The 25,879-nt window shown below is 38.5% G+C and overlaps 1 protein-coding gene across 24 annotated transcripts in view; it reads right to left on the bottom strand.

Annotated features, from left to right (window-relative positions):
* DST (dystonin) overlaps nt 1-25,879 on the bottom strand; it is a 439,342-nt gene that overhangs the window by 84,230 nt on the left and 329,233 nt on the right. For all 24 annotated transcript variants that reach the window (XM_046639567.1, XM_046639575.1, XM_046639568.1 and 21 more), the window contains 11 exons: nt 22,403-22,611; nt 21,474-21,791; nt 20,600-20,766; nt 18,842-18,998; nt 17,800-17,926; nt 15,700-15,762; nt 14,873-15,114; nt 13,866-13,995; nt 11,048-11,247; nt 9,112-9,607; nt 6,400-7,871 (listed from right to left, as the gene is read on the bottom strand). In XM_046639567.1, the coding sequence (XP_046495523.1) occupies nt 6,400-7,871; nt 9,112-9,607; nt 11,048-11,247; nt 13,866-13,995; nt 14,873-15,114; nt 15,700-15,762; nt 17,800-17,926; nt 18,842-18,998; nt 20,600-20,766; nt 21,474-21,791; nt 22,403-22,611 (3,581 nt within the window). The remainder of the gene's footprint in view (nt 1-6,399; nt 7,872-9,111; nt 9,608-11,047; nt 11,248-13,865; nt 13,996-14,872; nt 15,115-15,699; nt 15,763-17,799; nt 17,927-18,841; nt 18,999-20,599; nt 20,767-21,473; nt 21,792-22,402; nt 22,612-25,879) is intronic.

Genomic DNA, 25,879 nt, shown 5'->3' with positions numbered 1-25,879 from the left:
AATTATAAACAAAACAGTACCACTTTCTCATTTTATACTTCTGAAGTTAAATCTTTAAAAAGGGAAGTTCCTGAACTATCTTACCCCTAAGTGCAACAACCGACTTCACAGAAAAGTTAAAGGCTAATTTTATCAACTGAAAGAGCTGAAAGATTGGAGATACTGAGAATTCAATGTGCAATAAGTGGGAAAACGTCTGTGTGAATAAATGAGACATTATCCATGAAAACTGACAAAAGCATCCTCCTTGCCCAAAAGCTCCTGAAATCTGGATTAGAAACCAAACCAGAGATGTGCACTTTTCTGCTCTAAGTACAAAAACAGGCCTTAGGAGCAACGATTTCTATTATTCTTTCTAAAACCAATAGGCCATTAGCTAATGAAAACTGAAAGCATCCTATGTTTTTAGTTTTCAAACTAATAAACTTCTTCCCATAAATTTCTAAAGGGTTTTCGAGGATATTCATCAGATGAATATGCAAAGATGTTTCTCTCAGTGGAAAACAGTTTATAAGTAAAAGAAAGTAGGCTATTCAGACCCCACCACAAAAGCAAACAAATTCAGAAATACTTCTTAGATTCACTCTTTGATCTTGATGGGAAATACCTTTAATAAGCACTTGCTATTCTTCCTCTAAGTTACTACAATACTAAGACTATATTTTGCCCCCATGTTCGATATGGTGTTCAGGTGACAGTGGATAAAAAATATCCTCCGTAACAGAAAATGACTCTATATGTAAACATCATGAATTATATGCATATGTTCAAATTCTTAAAAGTTCAGATTTTTTTAAAAAGCCTTCCAACAAGCAAAACCAATGTACATGTTAATAGCTCCATTCAATTTCCATCAGAGAAACAAAATCCAGAAACCAAACAAAACCTGAAAATACCCCTCATATTAAAACACTGACAAAAGAAATAAAGTAATCTTCAAAATTAAGACAATTAAAGATATGCGAGGAACAGGATATGCAAGCATACACATTTTCTTGGGGTATCCTGGGTCTTGAACAGCTCCAAAAGTTTTTTCACTTAATTTGCAATCACAGTGCCTACCTAGCGGTGACTATTATTTAATGAATGATTAGAGACGTAGATAAATCTTTAAAAACTATTTACCAGTCCAACTTTCTTATCAGAAAACCAATGTATAATTTCCTAACAACAAAGCAAATTCTTCTCTCTCAGTCTGTCTCTCTCACACACAGACACATACACACCTTGAAGCAACTTTCCACATTAGTTAAATAAATTATGTAGGTCTCCTTTTATTCAAGGGAGGCCTATGATAATGACAGTACATGCTACATTTTGGTGTTTTGGGGATCACTTTAAAATGGTAATGCAAGATTATCCTGTTCACAAAACACATTTAAAAACGATCCCCTGGTATAAAGTCTCTGGGTGGAACTGCCCTCAGAACCTTACTTTCATTCCTCAATCTTATCTGCAGCAAGAGAAGTTTCAAGAGGCCTTGCAACATAGAGTCACAGCATTAGCTGGCGGCAAAAGCGGAAAGAGAACTCGCAGTGCCAACCTCCCTTCTGTCAGCCCTTTCAGAGCAGCATACGTTGTGTGATGTAGGACAGAGGGCACCCACCTGTCACGCCCCGTCTGCGCGGTGACAAGAGGAGGCACTACCAACACGACAGGGCAGATCAGCTCCAACTCTTTATCTTCTGGTCCTTGCCTCGGTGGCGCTTCTCTCTTGCCCAGCGTATGTGATATTCTTTCTTTCTAAAACCCTAAACACCACTGTGATGTAGCTGACGAAATACTGTGACCTTCCTTTAAAGCCCATGCATCAAGTTACAGTGTCTATAGTGAAAATATTTTCACCTTTAAAAATACCAGAGGAAGGTATCATGCAGCCTCCTTGCTAACACAGTCTCATTAACAAAAACCCAGTCAAGTAAGAATTTTTCCCTAACAAAAAGCCCTTTGGCAAAAGCTTTATTTAATTTCCCCTATTCTCAACAAAAATGGAGAGCAATTCCTCATCAACGTCTACATATCAATACAGGTACACTTAAAAACCACTACTAAAGCATTCTTGGGACAGTTTAATTTTATCTCTAAAAATATGGTGACATCACAGAAGTTGTTTTAGGATCACTTAAAAAATACCTTAATAAGATATTTGGAGTGATTTATTTCGGCAATACTGTTTACAAATAGCACTCAAAGTGCCTGGCTTCTCTAGCGTCCTGCCACCTGGCACTGCAGTTTGCCTGATATTCAAACGATGATGGTGCCTCGTTAAACAATGCCTTCCAATGGACCAGAGAAAGTGTATCACCGTCTAATTAGGCGCATGCTCCAGTCTCTGCCTCTGCTTCTGACTTGGCCTAAAAATTCTCTGTTCTGTGTAATGCTATTTCCATTTTGAAAATACAAAGGCATCTTCGGTTCAGAGAGACTTGCACTAGTGATGTGTTCATTTGTGGGGACAAACTGAAGAACAATTGGGGCAGTGCCAAAGTGGCCAGAAATAAACAATGAGCAGGTTCGGAGGTAAGACCTTTGACCATGGCCTAGATAGAGGTGGGGAGCAGTATATATTTAGCTAGGACGTGACTGTATATGTTCATTACAACATCAAGTTTCTTTGATCTTCACTGAAATTAGATCAATTCAATATGGTGATAATGATTACTTCATGATGATCAGAAGACCTGACTGTTGATGACATCATAGGAATTGCCGGGACATGTTCCTCGTATATAGTTTGTTACATATGTCTTTGATAAATAAAAATGTGGAAACGCTAAGATTACTTAATCATGTAGTTTAGATTTGAAGATAAGCTGGAGCTAGGAATCTTCGACAGAAGGTAGCAACAGGGGGAACATCAAAGGGGCTTTTCTCCTTTCTGCCTAGGAATCTGTGACAGTGTGCATAGAATTTAATGCAGTAACGGTGAAATATAGGTAGAAAAAATGGTGCTTTGAATTATCAGCGGTAATAGAAAACACCTCACTCGGCAGACATTTTAGTCCAATGACTAGTATTTAGAAGTAGGAAAACGTATGGTAGACAGAACTTACATGAGCAAAATAGTTGAAAAACTTTAAGCTAATACAAAAGGTAATACCAGTCTATTCTCAAAAATTTGAAACAGCTTTCACTGACGGTGAATTAGGACATTTGCCTCAGAATAGCATTTGTTTTTAATCATTCTGTTTGGGTTGGTATCTTAAACATCAATTAATTCTGTTCTTTCAAGTATATTAACTGCTATTTCTTAGGTTAAGTTTTAGGGGAAAAAATGGAAGCTGAGAAATCTGTTTACCCAGTTTAAAAAATCCATTCCACTCCCAGCAGATAGAAGGCACCCCCTACCGAGTTACCAGGTAATAGCTATTAAGTTTCCTTACTACTCTGAAGGCAGTTTCTCTTATATTATGCAAAATTGTTATAAAATTTCATCTGGACATTAGACTAAATTTACCAGATAGCGCAATGTCAAATTGGATGATATTTCAAAGTCTATAATGAAAATAGACCCAGTACTTCAGGGCTTTTCTGTTTCATTTTTAGAAATTACAATAACTACGAGTTTGCTATTTTTAGCAAACTATTAGTTTTTCACTCAACACAAGTTCCACTTAAAAAATTTTTTAAATCTTCCTAAATATTATGTTAAAATTAATTTCAACAAAAGCCTAATACCCAACAAAAACTAAATTAAGATCTGAATTTTAAACAAATTAATTTACCACTTTAATCAAGAAAGCAATAGTCACTAAGGCAATGAAATGTTTGGTTCCATCTCAGTAGTAGTAGAAGTGGTAATCACCATTGTCACCATCATCACCAGCACCATCATCATCACAGCAGCCACATATCAGTTTCTAAGATAATTTCACACACACTTATCTCATGTTTTCTCATAGCAGCCAGTTTCTTAGAACACTGTATTCCTGGTGTTTGGATTAAAATGAACAACGGCTGGTTACTCAGGCCACGCAAATTAGGCTACAGCAAAGATGATTTGAAACTTTCCCAGAGGAAATATCAGAGGTGCAAAATGATGACTAAAGTTGACACAAAACACTGCATTATTTCCACGGAAACATCCAGGCTCTGATGCTTACTACCTGTGTGACCTCGGGCAAGTCACGTAACCTCCCTGGGTCTCAGCTTCCTTATAATAAGATGGCGATAATAATAACATCCACCTCTCACGACTGTTATCACGATGAAAGACAGAGTTCAGGCGAGTGCTTGACACACAGTAAGCCCACAACAGAAGTTAACTGTTGTAACTATCGTTTTTAGAACACACACACAAATAAATAGAATTAGCGATTGTGTAGGCTACCATCTTTATTTATCGTAACAATGTTCTCATTCTTTTTTACCTGTGGCACTGGAATATATCAAATGCAGAGGATTTGTCCACTTGGAAACTTTTATTTTAGTCACTGGGTCCCAAGACATTGAAGGTATGTCACGATATTCTTTATTATTGAATTTCACTAAAATCAATCAACTCTCTCCAAAGTAATCAGAAAATGGACAAACACAGTATACGAAGCGGTTTAACTTAGAAAAAAGGATCACTTTATTTTTATTCACAATCAAATAAAACAACCTCTGTAACCATTAATGGTAATGATGCATATTTAGTGCTTTCCAGTTTGCAAAACACTTTCATTGCAATGGTGACAGAGCTCCTCCTATCTCTTGCTTTCTCTTGGTTTTAAAAGAATTCTCCACAAGGAGAGCCACAGTTTTCACTGTAGTCCTGCCTGGGAAGCAGGGGGGAGAGGCATCAGCAAGCAGTAGCACCCAGGTTATTACTCTCACCCATTTGCTTACAAGCAGTTGAGGCAGCAAAGAGAAATGAAGGCTTACTCTTTTTTTTCTACACACATTCACAGAAATCCTGGAGAAACGGTAACGTTTCACAAAGGCATGGAACATGCTTAAATTTCATTAGTAAAAAGACTGCTTGATGATTGTCATTGAAACTTTCAAGTTTTGTCAGGGTTCTACAGAAAATTCCAGAGTTTTCTGTCTGAGTTTCTGTCTCAAGCTCTCCCGGACTCTTTGAAGCAGCAATTGCCACAGAACTTTGTTTTTCTAAAGAGAATTCTCACATGTGAAATGTCTATTTTGCAAACCAGAAATATGAAAGTTTGACACAGTAACGAAGGAAGTCAAGTCAACAATAAAGTAGTTTCCTTCACCTCCAAGAAGCAAGAGTTAAATACAGAATCACAGAGTTTTAAGCCCTGAAGGAACTGGGCTTCAAAGGTGCTTTATAAACAGCAACTAATCATAGCAGTAAGAAGAAGAAGAAGAAAAAGAAGTTATTTTGAAGATATCTTTCAAAATTCAGTCACCTAAATAATGTTATTAAGGATGAGCAAATATCCTTTGTCAAACATAACAGCACAGAATTTGGAACTACACTTTATTTATATTTATTTCTCATAAGACACAATTTGTAGTTTTGCCAATGATGTTATCCTTTACGTGCTAATGGTGCGATGTAGCATCACACTAGTCTTCACAGGACAGTAAAACACCCTCATGAATAGAACAGGACCCGTGGCAACACCAAAGGTTCCCATCAGTCCTATGCAGCACATGTTTGATATTTAGGACCCTCTCTGTGCAGGGGTGAACCTATCTTTGTCCCGTGTCGAGATGCGACTTCTGCTCTCACTATCCTAAGAGTCCAACACTAATGACACTGAACCGGGCCCACCATCTTGATCTAACGTTCCATTCACAAAGCATCACTGAGTGCTATCAAGTGGCAGACACTTCTTCGTCCTGAGGCGCTTACAGCCCAATCAAAAATGATTTACTCCGAATCCTCTGGGGCATATGCCCAAGATGTTTGTTTTATAAAACCAGAATTACAACATGGAATTCCAATCTGCCTTTAAAAATATGAACTTCTGGAAGAAAAAAGTTTACAAAAGAAATTAAATTAAGAAGGATAAGAAGACCGTAAGAGGGAAAGAGCAGGAAATGACTATAATTCACCATTAAAGAAAATGCTGGGAGACGAACATGAAGAGAACAAGCTTTTTATGTTATGGGCTGGCCCCGCGGCAGAGTTCAAAACATGGGTCTGGTCGCTGCAGATGTCAGTTGTGAGGAACATCAGAAACAGATTCCATGATGTCAGTTTCAGGCTTGCCTGGAACTTTTCAAGCACCGTTTTGACTTCTCAATATCATCTCAGGCCTTATCCCCAGTTAGCTTGGAACTGCCCCACATGCCTGGATATGACCCCCCTAAATGCTCATTCAAGCTCAAACACTGTGAGACAATCATATTAGAAGGTTCTACAAAACAGGCCATCTCCTTCTACACCCATTAGTAATTTCTTTTAATAATAAAAGTGCTTAGTAAAAATGAAGCATTGCCTACCTTGAACACATCAAGCTGTTGGTTAATCGTCTCAGTTTCCATACCAACAGGGCCTTGAGACTCTTCATGCTCTTCAGCCTTCTGAAGCAGGGTAGAAAATGCCTCCAATTTGCTGTAGAATTCTTCAAGACGCTCAATTGCCCCTTCAACCTGCTCTTCTCTGGCTCGTGCTCGGTCGAGTAATTTGTTGCATTGTTTGCTTAAAGCCTCCAAGTCCCTTTTGATTCCAACAAGATCAGGAGAAGTTTCTTCCGTGGCCAGCATCATCTTGCAGGTTTTATTGGCATTGTCGTTGCTTGCGATGAGGGCTTCCAGTTTCTTCAGAAAGGCTTTAATAGCTTCCTTTTGCTTTTGCAATGTTTCTACATCTCTCCCCACAGGGGCCATGCTATCCAGTTCATCATCGAACTCGGCAAACTGAGAAAACATTTCTCGGATGGTGTTCTGGAAATGCCCAATGCCCTGAAGCTTGGTTTCTAAGAAGGAACACTTTTCATCAACCTGTTCACTTAGTGCACTGTGCTCTTGAGCTAAGGTTTCCGCCTGTAATAAAACGTCAGAGGTTCCCTTTGAGTCTGAGGCTTCCACCACAAGGTCCTGTGCAAGTCCTTTGGCCAAATCGACCTGAGGCTTCAAGGTCTGAAGTGACTTCTGCTGAGTCTGCAACATGGTCAGGTGTTTGTTACTGTAAGCCTGGGGGCCTAGGGAATCGTGGACATCCAGCTGTTCCTTTGCACACTGAAGCTGCCTTTTAGCTTCTTTGGACACTTCTTGAAATTCTTTAAACTTCTGGGCCATGTTCTCCAGGGAGAATTTCTTACTGTGAAGTTGCTCAGTGACCATGTCTACCTTCTGGATCAGTGATTTGTTCTCATCTGTAACAACCTCTTTATCTATCTCACAGACACTGAGCAAGCTGTTGGCTGCGTTGTTTAGCAATTCTACCATCCCAAAGTGTTGGTCCATTTCCTTCTGCAGAGACTTCAACTTGGCAATGGAATTCTCTGTTTCAGCAGGATCCAAGCAGAACCTTATGTCCTCCAGGTCATCTTGACATTTGTCTATCCACGGCCGGAGGGTCTCTACATGTTCTTTATACTTGAAGGCTTTTTCCAATGAATCTTTTATCTTGTCTTCTCTTTCTCTCACTTGCTTATTAAATCCATCCCAGTTGGTTTTAATTGTGTTGAGTTGTAGCTGTAAGGCTGCCTTCTCAGAGCCTTGTGTTTTTAATAACAGATTTTCACCTTCTGCAATGGTTTTTTCATAAATACTAGACTGAGCGGTCAAAGTTTTACTAAAGTCTTTCTGATCTTTAAGTAATGACTCCAAGACATCGAGTCTGGCTGATATTGGGTGAGACTTGTTTTGCTCTTCTTTCTTTGTATCCAGCCAAGCCTGAAAATCTTGAGACATTTTCTGAAACTGATGAGAGCTGGCACATGCTGACTGAAGGTGCTGGACATGATTCTCTAAAAATGAAATCACAGATGTGTTTATATTCCATCAAAATGTTGATTTAATCTAGGAAAAGCCAAGACAAAAACCTCCAAATAAATGTGCAGAACTGTCTAAAAGCAAGGGCTGTTAACACTGACTATAAGAACTACAAGTGAGCTTCAGTTAGTGACAAAAGGGGAAAAGGAGCAAGAGGTAGGCACTACAGCAAGAAAAGAGACAAGGCTAGATACCAGAGTCATCTCCATTCTGGGATGGGTAAGTGACAGCTGTTCAAAGTTCTGAGTTACGCTGATAAATAATCCATCTCTTATCAAATATGACTCTCCCACTTCTACGATTTTTACATATCATGGAGGCAGTATAATGTAGCACATGGGGATGGCACAGGTTTGATTCCCGGCTCAACCTCTCAAGAGCTGCAGACCCTGGGCAACAATTAAACCGCTAAGCCTCACTTCTCCAAATGTAAACTGGCAACATTAATAGAAGCTGTGTGGCAGTGAAATGATAGTACGTGTAAAGTTCTTAGATTAATGCTTGTCACATAAAAGTGTTCATAACAATAATCTTGATCTAATAGCTAATATTTATCATCAATATCATGTCAAAATAAAGGAGTAAGTCTGAAATGGTTGCTATGATCCATAAACAAATCCAATCAATTAAAAAACAGAAACTGAGTATCGACTAGGTGCACACAGCTTGGCAGGCCCTTCCGAAGTCCACTAACTCACTGCTGGTGCCTCTGAGCAATACTGGCACATCTGTCACCAAATTATGGCCACAAGCAGGTGAGAGAGGAAAGTACCAGATGCTTCTCTTTCACACATTGCTCTAGAAAAACTTTCTGTGACAGAATCAGACAAAGTAACTGCAGATGAGAAAATGATGCAAAGCCTTTTTAATAACTGTATTCATCTGTTTCTCGGGGGCAATAAGACTTTCACACAGCAAAAACGTTGACATCTTTTAAAAACCAATTTGGAATACCTGAAATTTTAATGGGCCTTCATTGAGTGGCTTTTGCCCACAGACCGTCTCTCTACCATCTGTGCAGCATGACCCTGAGAGTGCATGCGCACATGAACACAGAACGGCTCTCTGCGTTCGTGTGAGGGCCTCCTCTTCATCTCTGCTCTCAACGGGGGCAGATTCTCTCTGGGGTCCTGGATTCCTGGCAACAGCTTGGAAATAGGCAATACAGGCTCTCTATTTCCAGGAAATATACATATTGAAAGAAGAGAGACACACCTGCTTTTTGTTCAATATCCTTTGATAATTTTAAGATGGCTTCTAGCTGCCTACTGAGTTCTGCTTTCAAGTACTCTTCTTTCACCAGGGCTGACAACTCCTCACAGAGCGCCTGGGCCTCTTTGATCTGCTGCTTCTCCTGCTCTATTTCCTGCTTCATTTTCTGGGCTGTTTCCAACTGCTGGTTCATGGCATCGGGGTGTGCGCTCCCGGCCATGCTGCTGCTGAGCCTGCTGTCCAGGTCACCCAGTTTACTGGAGAGGCTCCTCAGCAGGCTTTGATACTGCGTGCTTTTAACAATGGCTTGGTCAATCCAGTCACATCTGTCCCTCAACTGTCCTGTGAGGCTGTCCCATTTTTGGGTCACAGCCGCCAGCTGCTCTTTCACAATCCCGTGGAAGGAAGGGTGCTCCCCAGGCCTGGCCAGAATGCCCTGGCCAGCTGCTGTCAGCTGCTCGTACTGAGGTTTCCGAGTATCAAATTCTTGCAGCAGAATCTAAGGTGAAGAGGGAACGAGGGTAAACAAACACGCAGATTATTGGATAATCAATTACAGAACACACCGCTTTAAGTCTCTAAACAGACAGAAATGGCACTTATTTATCTGGTTTCTATTTTCGTTACTGCTTTCCTAGTTTTTATTTCCAGGGCAATGCAATTAGCTTAAACTAATCCAAAGAGCAGCGGTGCTTCACAGAGATAACGTTTTGTCTAAAATGACATCCCCCAAAGGGGAAAAAGAAGAGAAGAATTATTTTTGGTAGTCTGGCCAACATGAGTAACAATTCACATATAAATTTTCACATACAGAGGAAAACACTGCTATTGGACAAGTTCACATCATAGTAACACCACATTTGTTTTTTCCCACCTGTGTTTTTCTGTGTAGGATTTTTAAAATACTCTATAGCATTTTACACCAAAGGAAATGCACAGTGATAACAGTATTAGAATACATTAACTCAAAGTACATTGATTTACAAAGGTTCTTTTTTTTTTAGCATAAGATTTATTGACATTTAGAGTCTTTATTAGAAAGATTTTAGCCCATATATCATGTTGCTCAGAATGTGCAGGCTCGACACTGGCTCTCATTATAAAGTGAATGATCCAAAAATGTCCTTTTTTCAGTCCAATATTTTATCTTTCTCTGGGAGACTACCAAGACTAGGGACAATTATTTCTCCCCAAATGTTTATTTATAGCTTTCGTGTTCATTCTCTTCAGATGAAGAACATACATGGACCAAGACACATGACTGTAAACCACCAAGACTGAGTGTATTTTCGGAGCACAGGCTCAACCTCACTGCTCTCATATCACCACTCAGACATAAAGAAATCTAACCGAAATCACCACGGAGCTTCCGCGATTCCATCTGACTTAAACTGGATGGATTTCGTTTCCCCTTGTGGATTTATCCACTTATAATTAGACTAGTCTAACTAACCCACGGGGTTTCAAGGTTCCCTTTGTGATTCCCTTATTCTTTCTTCTCTTCTTATTCTGTCTCTTTCCCCTTAGGGCTGTATTGCATGAGTTTTAAAAGTTTCATTATCTACTACCACAATCAAAATAAACAAAACCTCGAAAGAATAATTTCTAAACAAAAAAAGCATATACTAGCTTCTCATAAAAATGTTATTATTTATACAATCACATTAATACTTCAAAGAAGGCCCCTTTTAGAAGAGTCCGCACAAACCACAATAGGACTGAAACGATCAGGGCACTTGACCCACTCAGCAGGCTCAGGAGACAACTCTGGGATGCCTCATAGATTGACTTCTCTGGGGTTTCCCACTAACCTCAGGACGGTATCTTACGGGCAATGGAAACATTAGAAACACACTCCAAGGCAGTTAAAGCCCATACCGTCCAATGCTCATGTATTTCTAATGAAAACCTTTGTCTTGTTAAGTCAAGTTGTACTCACCTGCACCTGCTGCTTTTGTGTGTTGAGCATATTTGGGTCAATCGACAAGGGCCCAAGAACGCTGACCATCAGTTCTTTCTCCACAAGCCACTGTTTTAACTGAGCCTCTACAGTCTGGAACCGGGTTAGGTTATTGGAGGATTCTTCCAGTTTCTGCTGTCTATCAACTGTCAACTGATTGAGTTCTCCCCACTTAGAATCTAAAAGAAAAAGACAAAGGATGAAACTGGTGTTTGATTTTTATGCATTTAATATGACTATATCGACGAAGACTACAGGATATGACTCAAAATGATAATATAATATTATGGCTATCATTCCATCCTTATAACTCTGCTTACATAATTTAACTCTAATCTAAGAGAGTTAATTGCATTTAATGATACAGATTTTATGGTCCTGATGGTTGTGTGTCAAGTGAAGTATACGAAAAATAGATTTGAATCTGATTTTAGAAGATAACATAGAATATGGAATATTCTTTAAAGCAGACAGGATCCTGAGATCCCTCATTCCTCCTAGAAGTCCTATGGAGTCTGTTTATTCAACAACACCTGACCTATTAGAACAGTAAACATTAATCCTTTTCTTTACCACCAAATCTTCAATGATCAGTTCTCGGCAAATGACTCCCAGATTTGTATCTTTATGCCCCATCACTCTCTTCTATTCAAACTGCACATTAGCAACCACTTCCTTGAAGTTACACTAGGAAGTCTCACCAACCCTTTAAACCCAACATTAAAAAATAAAATTCACTATATTCCTATCAAAACTGGGGCATTTTTCTGACTTTTAGATTTTGTTCAAAAGTTATTGTCTCTCTCATGTCACTGAGATGTAATAATTCAGAATGTTCTTCCATGACTCTCCTACCACCTTGATCATAAAACCTTAAACCCATCCTTTACATTCCCGACGCCCTAACTCCATTTTGGTCCTCATCATGGTTTGCCTGGACCAGTGGTTCTCAGACTTCAGCGGCATTAGAATCACCTGGAGGGACTGTTCGTTAACACAGGTTGCTGGGCCCCACTCCCGGAGTTTTTGATTCAGTAGGTCAGTAGTGGGGCCTGAAATTTTGCATTTCTAACAAGTTCCCAGCTGCTGCTGCTGCTGCTCCTGGGAGCACCCTTTTGAGAACCACAGACCTAGACTACCAATCTTCTGGCTGTCTTCCCTGCTGCTAGTGTTTCTCAGCTGCAATCCATTTGATTCTAAAATAATTTCCCAAAAAACCCACTTTTAAATAGGTCACTTCCCTGCTCAAATTCTTCAATAACTAACTGCTCACCACCTAGATGGTAAAATCAAGAGAGCTCGGCTTAACGTTGAGGGCCTCCCATCAACTGGCACCAGAGGGTTTGCACCCCGAGATGAACGCTCTGAGCTAGCCCTGATGAACATCCAAACAGGCTTTTGCTCATACGGGCCCCGTACCTGACATGCTCACTCCTACCTTTCCTTTACAACTCCACTGGATCGCACCCTCTGCCAGGATCCCCTTCCTGCTCTCCTGCCCTCAGGATGGCATGCTCCCTGAAGCCAAGCTCTGCTGACCAGAACTTGAGCACATCGGTCACTCAAACATTCACTGATGGGCGTGACTGGCTGGTCTGACAGATTTCTCACCTAGGACAATACACTAAGGGCTGACTTCAATAGAACCCAATTCCTGAAACCTCAGCGAATGACAATCTATATGGCGTGTTCTAGTCAAACACAATCTGATGACAAAATAATGCAATTAAAGCAATAAATTAGGAGGGAGAAACATCAAAATTTTATCAGGAAGCTTTTTTCAAATACACATTCCTCATTCCTACCCCTGTTCTAAAATGTCTTGATAATATTCCCCCAAGTAATTCTGATATCTCAGGTGAGAGCCACTGAATTAGGGACAAATTAATTATAATGCAATGGGAGTCTCTATAATTGGATTAAATATACCTTTGAACGGTAAGGTCCCTTAGGATCACCCTTTTCAAACTAAAATACACTTAGAGATGTCTAAATTTATCACAGCATGTCCGACTCTAAAGGAAGAACAATACTTAGCTAAATATAATGGAAAAATTGAAAGTAAAGTAGCTCTTATTATAATCATACTAAACACACAGCACGTACTACGTGCCAGGTCCTGTTCATCTGAGCTGTACACACACAGTGGCTCATTGAGTTCTCCAAACAATACCATGACATAGGGAAAATTATTATCATTGTCTCAGGCTCATTTTCCATATCATTATAATAATAGGGCTTTTGAAGAAAATTCTGTACCTATGAGGAACACCGTATATAGGGACAGGATCAGGATGTGGGATAACTCTGGATAAAAACCCAAAAGACCAGACTTCTGTGGGGAGCTGCTTTTTAACACTGGTCACGGGAAGAGAAGACAAGCATAAAGCAGGGGGCTGGAGGAGCCCCAGAAGAAACTCCGTAAGGGAGAAGGGAGCCTACCTTTTCCAGACAAATAAATGAAAAGGAAACTTTAAAATATAATAAAGCATAAAAAAAATCAGAAGCACCAAAAAGCCAGCAAAAATAAAAAGAATGAAAACCATGTTACTCAATGCACAGCATTTTATTAACTAGTATCTATCTTCTTCATAAAAATAAATTTAGTTACTGTGTTTAGCAAGAAAAATACAAGATATGCCAAGTCTCAGCACTACACGCAAAAATAGATCCGAAACACTAAAGGAAATCCAGAAATAAGTGAGGCTGCTGGATAAATATTTTCAGACAAAGATTATGATTTTAAAAAATGGCTGCACTTCTGTTCAGGGACTCTGGGGTAAGAAATAGCACATACCTATTTCTGTCAGCATCCGTTTCCATTTGGGGGCCTCTGGAGCGTCTGGGTTCTCCTCCAACAGCTCTGTCAGTTTGTCTTTCAACTCCTGCACCTTGTTTGCATTTTGCTTCAGTTCTGCCTCAAATGACTAACAAGGAAAAAAAAAATAACTACATTAAAGTATGCCAACATCAAAAGACAAAAACACATTTATGACAGAGCATTTTTTTCTCTAGCAGGACCAAAACAGGAAAAGATCCACTGTTAAATGCTAAGTGGGTGAGGAACCTGGATTCAGCAGTTAATTATTCTCCTTGCCTCTTCTTAACTAGTCTTCAACTATCTGATAAAAGAGTCCCCCAGAGGAATGCTATAGCTACAGAGATAAGGACTCTCAGCCCCACTACTGCCTAGGAAGAATTTCATATAATTCTCAAACAAATCCCTTTGGAAAAAAGAAAGATGACATCGGTAAGATTATAATTAATAAGAAAATCAGTCTTGACGAAGGTTGCCAGATTTCAGAATGTACTAGTCAATAAGCACTTTTCCGGACATTATAGAGTTCAAATATAGGTTAGTAATTTGTAGACATTTTTGCCATCATTGTCATAATGTAAAACCATTTTCCCAACCTTGACAGTTGCAGACAGAAATACCATCTATTAAAGAAAGAGAGGGCATGAGCTACCCTATTTTATACTGGACAGAACAGATCCCTAATACACTTAGCCTTAAATAAATCTTTTCCAATAGTTGACTGGTTAAAATCCCAGACTTAAACTGATTTAAAGGTGGCAAAGTTGCTTACGCCCAATAGTTCACTCATCTTTATGTCCGTGTGCAAAACCAGGTGACTCTTAGCATCATTCTCTACAGAAAGGCACATTAAACCAAACTGGCAAATTATTTGCTGACGGTTATAGAGCTGGAAATCAGAACAGGCGTTCTGACCACCAGGGCTCAGCTCCGAATGCTCATCTGTTCTCTTCCATGTCTTCAGTAAATGGACCCACACAAGATACCTTATTCTGCTCAACTTGGGTCTTCACAGCTTCAGCATCTGTCGGGGTGGGTGCCTGATGCCACGTGGTTGCCGTTTTGTTCATCTTCTGTAACCACTGCATCATCGCACTGGATTCTTCCTGAGCCTTCTGCAATTTCGTGAGTTTAGTATTCAGTTCAGCTATTTTGTCCTTAAGCAAGAGGCCAAGATCCTCATAGCCATGGCTTATGTCAGTCATCTCCTTTTTAATGGACGTTAATCCTAAGAGTAAGAAAAAAAGATTATACTGACACATTTTCAGGGTGTTTGGGGTACAGCTCTAGAAATAAAATTTTGCTTTATGTTATATCCCCATATTTTGTCAGTATTAAGGCTACTAGAATAAAGTCATAGAGTTTTTAGAACTAAAAGGTTAGATCCTCTTATAATGTTAAAATGACAAATCATTTAGGAACATTGCATAATACAAGTGAAACGAAATAGATATCTTAAATGGAATAAAAAAACAAAATCATGAAATGTTACTTATGAATTCCTCAGGCATCAAACTCAAAAAAATAGCTCAAATGTTATCCCTAGTGACAAAATATCTCAAATTAACCAAAAAAAAGGAAACGTAATCAAATGTCAAAATGAACTACTGGATTCCACTAATTTCAGATGAACAAAATTACATGAAATGTTATATATTTATGGAGAATGTGACTATTAAATTAAACAATACCATTTTAATTCAAACTTGAAATTTCAATATAGCTGTTTACCTCTAAAAAGATATTTCTCTCAAAAAATAAGTAAATAAATAGCCAAATGACTAATCAATAAGCACTGAAAGTTACTATTCACCTTTATTTGCCAAAATTTCCTGGGTATCTGCGGCTGTTCCTTCACCATTTAATATTACTCCACCTGCAAAAATGTAAATGCTGAAGTAACCGTAGATTTCCACAGTATTTCTACACATTATAGATGATGGCATTAAATTAAGCCCCATAAATAGTAATCACGTAAACATGGTATTGCTATTTAAAAATGTAAAATAGTGATTCAATTTCAAAACCAAATGAAGGTCCAAAATTTAAAGATCAAGCTATATCCTCTCCTCTATATAAAATTTACTCTTTAAGTAGTAAAACGAGCTCGTTAAACACAGTTTCAGAAAACTTATATATATCACTTATTAAATATGGATTTATAAAACGGTTTTGTGATAAAGTTGCTTTACTGCTAAGTTATGTTAGTGATAAAGTCTGTGTAGCTCAGAAGGGGCTCAACACCTAAGTGTGACCCACAAAAAAATGTCTGCCTTACTTAAGGAACTGCAAACTCGTGCGATTACACAGCGTTATCATGGGTTTAATGGAGGCAGAATGACACAAGAAGACAAGACAGAAAAGTTGAAAGTGAAAAAAAAACCACCTTTCACTAAACTCACGTGAGGTCAACACAGAGAGAGGAGAACCCGGCGGACAGACGGGCCTGGCTCTGGTGCATGAGTCAGTGAATTGAAATCCCGGCCCACTACTTACCAGCTGTGAGATTGGACAAACTAATGGTCATCCCACCAAACTAATGAAGATAATAACACCTCTCTTGCAAGACCACTGTGGGAATTAAAGACAGTTAACCCACTGCCTCGCAAATAGGAACCACTCTGTGAGCAGTAACAACCATTTCTCTTTAATTACATAAACATCCAGCACGGGGACCTTCTTCATAACCAGAATATTTTAAAAAATTAATTGGAGTTTGTCATGCTAGTATGCATTGGCTCCCTATCCAAAACACAAAGACATTTCCCCAAATCAACCAAATAAGTCTAACCAAAGAAAACAATTAAATATCTGGTTCTTAATTGAAGTTTTGTCTCTTTAGAAAAAACACACACAATGGCATTCCAGATGGAAGTAGAAATATCCTGAAGATGCTCAAGATTAATTCATACCATGCTTGACAGTTAGAAAAATAGAAAAACAAAAACAAATATAAAGTGGACACGAAGAACTAAAATAAAATGCAATAGAATTCCTCAAAAAAAAAATAATCTGACATTTCAGGGAATCTGATTAGGAGAGAAAAAGAGAGATCATCACACCGTCTACAATATGAGTATTCCCTGAAATGGGATTAATGGAGCGGAATGAATGGCTGGTTGAGAGAGGCCCAGCTGGGACATCGGTCTCACAATGGGGACAGCTGGGGGCTGGGCAGAACACATGAACCACAGAGGACACTCAGAAACTCTCCGAATGAAGATCTGAGACCTCCTTCTGTCTATTCTTGGATTTTTTTTTTAAAAAAACTGATATTGACAACAATATAAATGTTTTGAATTTAAAACTATATCCACAACTTAATTTTGGAATCATTATTTATACACGACTCTCCCTTCTGTTGAGAAGAGTGGCTCAGCCATGATTAAGATTGTGATTTAGATACGCTGGCTAACATACTATATAATTGTTTTCTTTGGGAACAGTGTAAGGAATTAAGCAGACAGGACTAAAACAAGAGACCTCCACCTTACAGAAAAGAACCTGTTTCCTTCCCTCACTTCTTCAGGAGACTAGACTCACGTCCTTATCAAATATTTCAAATGGAATTTCAACATCTCCATTAATTAAAGAAAAAACCAAACACACTGGAATATGATCATTCCCCTTCCCCCATATTATGCTCCTTATTCTGACATATTAGTTTGCCTACATTTTAATTGTAGTCTTTAATAAAATGAAGCATAAGAGGGATTTGAAATTTGACTAAGACAGATATTTTTCCATGGCAGCTTTTAGTGTGTTTACAGACGCCATCTTTCTTGTCACTTTCCCTTTATATTGCTGATGCTATTTTCTGCATTAATTTAGAAAATAACACACACAAATAAACTTTAACATGGGTGGACCCAATTCTTACGGTTTTTGCTATGAATGTAAATAATGCACCTACCTGATTTAACTGCTGCTATGGCCTTTGCAGGGGTAGTCACAGCACTTATCAGGTTACATAGTGAGATCCCACTGTTGTTTACTTTCTGAATCTCTTGTGTTTTTAAACTCCACTTTTCTTGCAATTTCTTGAGATATAAAAATACATTATTTTTCAGTCTTCCAAATATTTTCAAAGTTACACATTATAGTACAACTTCTTAAACAGATCTTAAAACAATGATGATTGTGGCTCCTGATTTGTGGGGGAGTGGATGGAGGAAAAAGGCATCATCCGTATTTGTTCCAACAGCCCTGATGACTGTTAACACTCTTGGCAGTGAGAAGTGGGGTCCAGTCCATCCTCCATTCTGCTCTTAGCTACAGTGGAAGTCAGGCAATCCTGGCTGCCTTGGGTTCCAAAGTAACTGTCAACTGAAAGTGTGGAAAACTGTGCTACGTAACAGCCAAGTTACAAGAAGAAATGTAGTAGAAACAATAAAAAAGTAAGTGGGAATTCAGAATTCCATTTAATAGTGACTTTTAATCATCAAAATTACAATGAATTTTTAAAAACACACACTGCCACAAATTTGGAGTGGAAGAATTGCCATAACTGGTCATAGGTTTTACGACTTGAGCCAGATGACTTGTCCACCATTTGTACTAGAAATTCAGGTAAGTTTTATCTTCAAATACTGGTTCTAGTGATATATCTAAGCTAAAGTCAAATGCTGAGTTCAAGAGAAGGATCTTTTACTTAAAATTATGAGAAATTGTATAAAAAATAACCGAAACTAAGTAGAGATTTGGTGGGGAAGGAAACTTGAGTACTAGGTCAGTAACTCACTAATACATCCCATTAAAAAAAAGCAAATTAACTGAAAGTTTGTGTCTTTCCTCAAAAGGATCCGTTAACCCCATGTCATGATTTCCAAATATCACAAAAATATACCGTACATACATGAGGATCTAACTTATGTGATATTAGATAAGAGCAAATCACTATTAGTCTTCTAACCTCTCATGCAAATGAGAAATTAGGATTAGACACAATGTTTCACCTTAGTTTCTTCCAAAGATTTTCCTAAATCCTCTGCACCAAAAGAAGGCTGCACGATGGGAACTCTTTCCGTTGTTTCTTTTATCCATGACTTCAAGGATTTAACAAGGACGTGGAAAGCATCCATCTGTTCTTGACAAGAAGATACAGCTTCTTTCCTAGATAACAAAAATCACTGAAGAATTTAAGCCACAGAAAAAAGATGCTCCAAAGGACTAATTACTAATAAATAATTATCCCCATATCAGGCTTAATATTAAGGAAAAATCTTCCCCATGCACACACTAGCCCCTTGCTACAGGAGGAAAGGCTTCACAGGTGGTAAGTGAAATCAACTAAATAACTATTTGTCTATTCCTCAGAGGCAAGGTCCACAGATAAAGACAGGAGCAGCAAAGAAATCTGTAACCCATATGTAATAGCACTCTATAAGGCTACATAAACTCTGAGGCTATATAAACAGTTTTAACATTATTTAGATTCAGTGAGCTTTGATCTGTCCACTTTATATGGTGCTTAATGCCAGCAGGCACAGCACCAGAAGAGAAACATTTACAAATCACTGACACGGGGAAAACACGACGCCACCTAGTGGTTTCTGTACTTTACTACAGTCACTTTAGCAGATGGATAAACTGGGTGCTTTTGAAAGTAGAGATTTAAGTCATCAAAAACAAGGTGAGACCTAGTGACTGCAGAGTTCCAAGGGATGCCTTTCCCACAGATCCTCAGGAAGCTCCAAGGTGAAGGACACGGATCCTTCTGTACGCTCAGCAGGTGGAGGGAGGGCACATGCCCCACAGAGGAACAGCCGTGAGACAGTTACATTTGGGACGTGGATGACATGTGCACATGTGCAAGTGTGTGGAATACTGGCACGTAAGAGTCCACTGCAGCTGGACTAACTACGGAGGACAACGTGCTTGTAAAATTGGACCCATTCGAAAGAAGAAACAACCCAGTGTTTACCTAGGAAAATCAAGAACATCTCTTCTGCGCAATGTGAATTAAATATTACATGACAAGATAGAAAATAGAGCTCCATTAGTACAGACAGCACTCAAAAGTTTTAGGTGGAGAATTGTGAAGAAATAAAGAATAGCTGAAAGAGAACTATTTTCTATCTTTCTGGGGTCTTCTGTATAAACTTTAGCAAAACCAGATATATATTCTAAACTAACATGAGATCAGAAATGTGACAGTTCAGTCACAAGGCTTATCTCTGTACAGCTTTTAGCTCAACTTAGGTCCCTTCTCTTCTTTGTTATCTTGTTTGTTCATGGAGTCACGTCTTATCTACAACTCTTTAAAAAGTGAAATATTTTACAAAAAAAGGTCATCAAGAACCACGTTGAAATTGCACAAGGCTTCTGAATTGAACCCAGAAAGCAATAAACCACAAGCTATCTTTCAAGGGCATTTCTGCCTTTGCAAATAAAAACGCGGTATTTGCCAAAGGCATCAGAGACTAGAGTGAGTTCAGATGATTTTCAGTAATACACCACCACCACCATTTTTCTTACATAGTGCTTTCTACTTATATGTAAGCAGTACTGAATTTCCCTCCTAAATATTTTAACAAAAATATACTTAATGTTAATAGCGAAAAAATTTATCAATATAAAGTCACTTATAAAGCAGCCCTATGCTTACTCTCAAGTTTTCAAAACTATTTTAGGTGTCTATATAAGTAAATAAAAATAATTCATTCTAATCAGTATCAAGTAGAATAAAATCCAATTTCTTAAGTGGTGCTTACTTTTCTTTGATGGTATCCTCCATTTCCTTGAATTTCTTTGACAAATTATTTGTTTTTTCAAAAACCAAAGCCTTATCACCTGGCAAGCCATGGCTGGATATCTCCGTCAAGAGACTCTGCAAAACTTCCAGATCTTTCTTATGTTCTAAGAATTCAGAAGTTGATTCCTACAAAGCGTTTAGATATTTAATCAACACAAGATGTTAGTTGATCTTCAAATGGCATTCCATCAAGAGGTGTGTATGGGGCCAGAATGGCTCTATTCAGAATTTCACAGAAGAATGATCCTGCCTACGGACAGTACTCTACATAGAAACAAACATGCCGGCTGGCAGATTGAAAGAGAATACAGTAAACTTTAATTTAAAAACATACTCTTGGGGCCAGTCCCGTGGCCTAGTGGTTAAGCTCGGCACACTCCACTTCCACAGCCCAGGTTTGACTCCCAGGTGCGGACCTACACCACTTGTCCACGGCCATGCTGTGGCGGTGACCCACATACAAAATAGAGGAAGACTGGCACAGACGTTAGCTCGGCCAACCTTCCCAAGCAAAAAAACTTTAAAAAAATAAATAAAAATGCACTCTTTGCATTCTGTCTCTTTGTGGGTTCTGGCACGTAAGATACTTAAATCATCTATGATATGTGGAAAGTGTACACATGAGAAATGGTGTTCATCTCTAATCAATGAGCAAAGGGTTCAAGGAGAAGATGAGATTTGAGATTTTTAAAGGAGAAAAGCACAGATCTTTACTAATCCATCAGCAATTAAAATGATGATGGCTAATTACAGTTCTGCTAATAAATGTATGAGCTTGTCTTAACTGTTAACATACTTCTTGATCAGCCTCGTGAATATTACAGAAGACGTACCTGCATATACTGAGACAACTCAGTAACATCTTTTCCAGGCACATCTGCCTCAGTAAGAGCCTGAGTTTTTGTTTCTAAAAATGTGTGGAGCTTTTCTGAGAGGTTCTCAAAGAGCTCTACTTTGGTTTTTAGCTCCTCCATTTTGGCAAGTTTTTCTTTGTGTTTATGACTTGCTTCTGAAAACCGAGCAGACAAGTCCTTCATCTTGGCTTGTAGTGAGGACGCGGTCGATGGGTCTGTCGTTTCCATAAATTTCTTCACTTTTTCATTCATGGCATTTACACTGCTCTGACGACCTGCAATATCCTGTTCCAGCATCTGAAACGAACCAAATATCACATACGTTTTACAGTGATGTTTCTAAAAATTACTATTCATAACAACATCAGCTTGAACAACCTGTGATTAAGGAAGGTTAACAGTTGGGACTGACTGACAAGTTTGATCCATCCCTTGAGGAGTTCCACCCCAGATCTCTTCAGGGGAGAGTGGAGAACAGCTGGCAAGTTGCCTGAGCGAGGCAGGAGGCGGCTGCTACTCAGCAACCCCTGGGAGCTGCTGGAGTCCAGGGATTATCCATGGTCCTAATTTTTAAAAGGCTAGACGACAACAAGACTGATCTGATTAACCTCCTGTGCAGCCGGCTGAAGCAACGATAAACAAGACAGAACTCCACGCATGTGGAAGCCCTCAGTAAGGACTAATATTCATGGAAAAGTATACAAAGCTCTTTCCGTACTCCTTCACAGAAAAATCATTTTACACATTTGCCTCCATGCAAGCACAGCTTTCCACAGTGATTTTCAGGAAATATCTCTTTTTCTATATCCTTAAATTTATCTTAAATCTTGCCATCCTTGGAGCTTATTAAACAGTTGGGGATTTTATTTTTTTCATTTAAACGTGTTTTGTTTTTAAATGTCACTTACAATGTTTTTACTGATGATATCCTGAAGAGCAGCAGAGTTTAAGGGCACTTGGCCTTGTTCTTTCAGAGAACTTTCCACACTTCCCATCCAGTCCAGCATTTCATCCAGGCCATCCTGCACACTCAGGGAGCGGGTCAGGGTTATCTGGAGCTTTTCATTCCGTTCATTCACAGACTTGGACAGATCATCATATCTGCCAACAATGTCATCTAGTCCAAAGAGATCAGGAAGTGTTAACCACAAAGTTCTCTTTGCCCTACTCTTTTTCAAAAACACACTAAGGTGAATCACGAAAATTTTGTGCCAAAACTGGAAAAAGAAAAGTTTAAATGACAAATTCATAATGCATAATCAGAGCACCGGTAAAATCTTAAAAAAGAAAAGATCGCACTGGAAAATGAAAAAATGAAAATTTTAAAATAAATAGTTAATATTATATATATCATCTGCATTTGAAAAGAGATTTTTGGATGCATAAACATTTGAATTGTCCCAGAGAAATGAAAGTGGTCCAAACAGTTAATCTTTGCAATAAATACTGGTTCCCAATCTGACAGTACAAATGAGCCACACTTGATAACCATATGGAAAAAAGAAAAAGATGACAATCATACACAGCTATTCTCAAAGAGCAAGACACAGTTATAAAGATTTATCAAGAATTAACCTTTACACATAAAAATTCTCTCTCTCACATACACACACACATATTAAATTTTTCTCATCCTTCACACCCTAAGCAAAGTCCTCAAATGCACAGGAATTGGCAGATGCAAATGTATTGAGAAAACAGACACCAACGAAAATTCACTTAAAATAAAGAAAGTTGAGACAATGCTTCTAAAATTTACATAAATTGAATTTATTTGAAATGTTTAATAGCAAAGGGAAAAATAAACAAGGTTAACAGGTTGATCTATCTCAGATGAGATTAGCTTTACTTTCAATTCTAAAGACTTAAGAGGCTAAAAGAAAAAAAAAAAACCTTTCTGGCCTAGTTTCCATTCGGATATAAAGCTCTATATTTTAACATCCTACATTTTATACTGCAGACTGACACCAGCTCAACACAAAGTTGACATAAGGGAAGCCATATTGCATAAAAGAAACCATATTGTAACTTTGAATGACCTCTGACAAACTAGCCCAGCTGGATATGCACCCTCCAGGAGATCTACCTGCTCTGTAGATTTTATGACCCCTGCTTGTATATGTACCTCCCATCTGTGATAAAACGATGACTTTGTTCTTTTGAGTGCCTAAGGAATGTGCTGACCCCCAGACAGAGTCTATGTGGTGTGGCAGCTTCCAGCCTGTAACACCAGAGGGTCAACATTCCTAACCCCTTCCCCTAACCCACTGGCCTATATAACTGCTTCAAGATTCTGAGACTCCCTTAAGATGGTTCCTTAGGATGCTACTCCACCATCTTCCAATTTACTAGCTCAATGCCCTTTCTCTGTCACCATCTTGCCTCTTGACGAATGGCTTTTGTGTCACAGCCAGCAGATCGTGCCCTTTGCATGGTAACAAGACCAATGAGAAGTTCAAAGAACAATTGTTTTTAATGTATTCATCTCTCTCTCTCTGGAAAACAACCTGTTTTTAATCATCAATTTATCACTTATTGTCCAATAACTTGAAAAGCATTTAATTCTTTCTGAATGCTTTAGTCTGATACATTGCAGAATGCTTCAGTAGAAGAAAACTTTGACCTGAAACATCTCTCTAGAAATGCAATATCTTATATGCTTGTGTTTGGCCCATGGAACATAAACCATATAAACAAACAGTATTTCTCTTTGACTGTTCTAATATTATATCATGAGAAAACAGTTTGACAAGTTTTCACTGAATAGAGGGGTTAAGTTTAGACGATGTAAAGAGACAATGGTGCTCCTGTCGCTGAAACACGGTGAAGCCCCTGAGAACGCTGACGGGAGAGGGGAGAGGATTTAATATGTGCCCGTGCACCAAGATGCTGTTAGCAGAGGAAACAAGCAGCGGGGTCAAATACGAGCCAGAGTATGAAAGTCACAAGAGCAGAGACTCGGAATCGCAGCTCGTGATTGGCAGGTGAGCTGCATCTCAAACGGGCGACTCTGCATCCACAAGGTAACATCAGCTCTCTGTTCCACCGTGGTAAGTGACTTCCCATGCAAAGTCAGCCATTTAATAAACTTAACGCATTTTGAGTGTTTCTGTTTATTTTTGCACTACTTAGTGAGAAAATATTGTCACTGAAGTGTTTCTTGATTTTAGTAACTAAAAATCATTTTAGAAAAAGATAAAAAAAATTTATTATAAGAATGTTATTTAAGTTGTTGGTTTCCTTAGAAGTCAGATCTTGGAGAAACTCCTTTAAATCTTAAATACGTTTTCACATATTCTTAGAAAATTGTGGCAGAGAGAGGTTCTAAAGTCTTAAAATAATGTAGCATATGGATTTTAAACAAATAAAAGTAAAACTATGTACAATTAACAATGGGAAAAAATATCAAAATGCCTCTCCAAATAACAGAAATACGGATAGTCTTTCTTTCTCCTCCAAATCCATATACCAAGTTCTCACGGCAGTGGTTGCCGATGCGGGATGTCAAGACGGGGCAGTGGGCACAGGAACAAAACGTCAGAACTTCCAGTCATATTTTTATCCAACACTTTAAAATTTTATATTTTGTGTGTTTTATAATTACTATACTCATAATATGAGAAGACAGAAATATGTGTACGTAATTTATAAATATACATGCATCTTTGAGGGCACATGCTAAAAATCACTTCAGGGGGTGCATGACCAAATAAAGTTTCAATGTCTGTAAAAATGAAAAAAAATTTTCCCAACCACAGAGTGGTTTTAGAAGAGTCAAGTTTCATCTTCCTCTTCATCTAAAATTTCTACTCAGATTTAAATTCATGCTCTCTTTGGGGTGACGCATATGTCTAATCATCTGCTGTGTTAAGTTTTTTATTTCACACACACAAATACATAAGCTCCTCAAACCACACATTAAATATTATGAAAAGCGGCAAAGTCAAAACAAAAAATGCAATAAGACAGTCAATAACATTTATTAATAATTCACAGGGCATTTAGTATAAACTAAATCCTGTGAATAAATACAAAGAGCAGTAAGAATAGCTCTTCTCTCAAGAAACGCACCACACCCACGTGAGGGGCGCACAGGCGCCATTATGCGTGGATCTAACATCACTGAAGAACTGGAGTAACTGGAACCCTGTGAGACCAAAGACTTCTAGAAAATGGAGACGTGGGGACACCGTTTTAAAGCACGTCTCTTAGCCTCTTAAACCCACACTCCTGCTTTTGATAAACTCAGAGAGTCCGTTTTGGCCACAGGTTGAGAGTCTAGCTGTGCCCAATCCCATCAACCAAGAGAATCTTAAGTTCTACTTTCTGTGGTGAATATTACATGAAGAGTTTTTGTTACATTTTCAAAATATAAAATTTAAATT

Source organism: Equus quagga, chromosome 15 (assembly GCF_021613505.1).
Source record: "Equus quagga isolate Etosha38 chromosome 15, UCLA_HA_Equagga_1.0, whole genome shotgun sequence".
Taxonomy (NCBI): Eukaryota; Metazoa; Chordata; class Mammalia; order Perissodactyla; family Equidae; genus Equus; species Equus quagga.
Note: the sequence above shows the minus strand (reverse complement) of the source record. Positions and strands in the feature narration are given on the sequence as shown.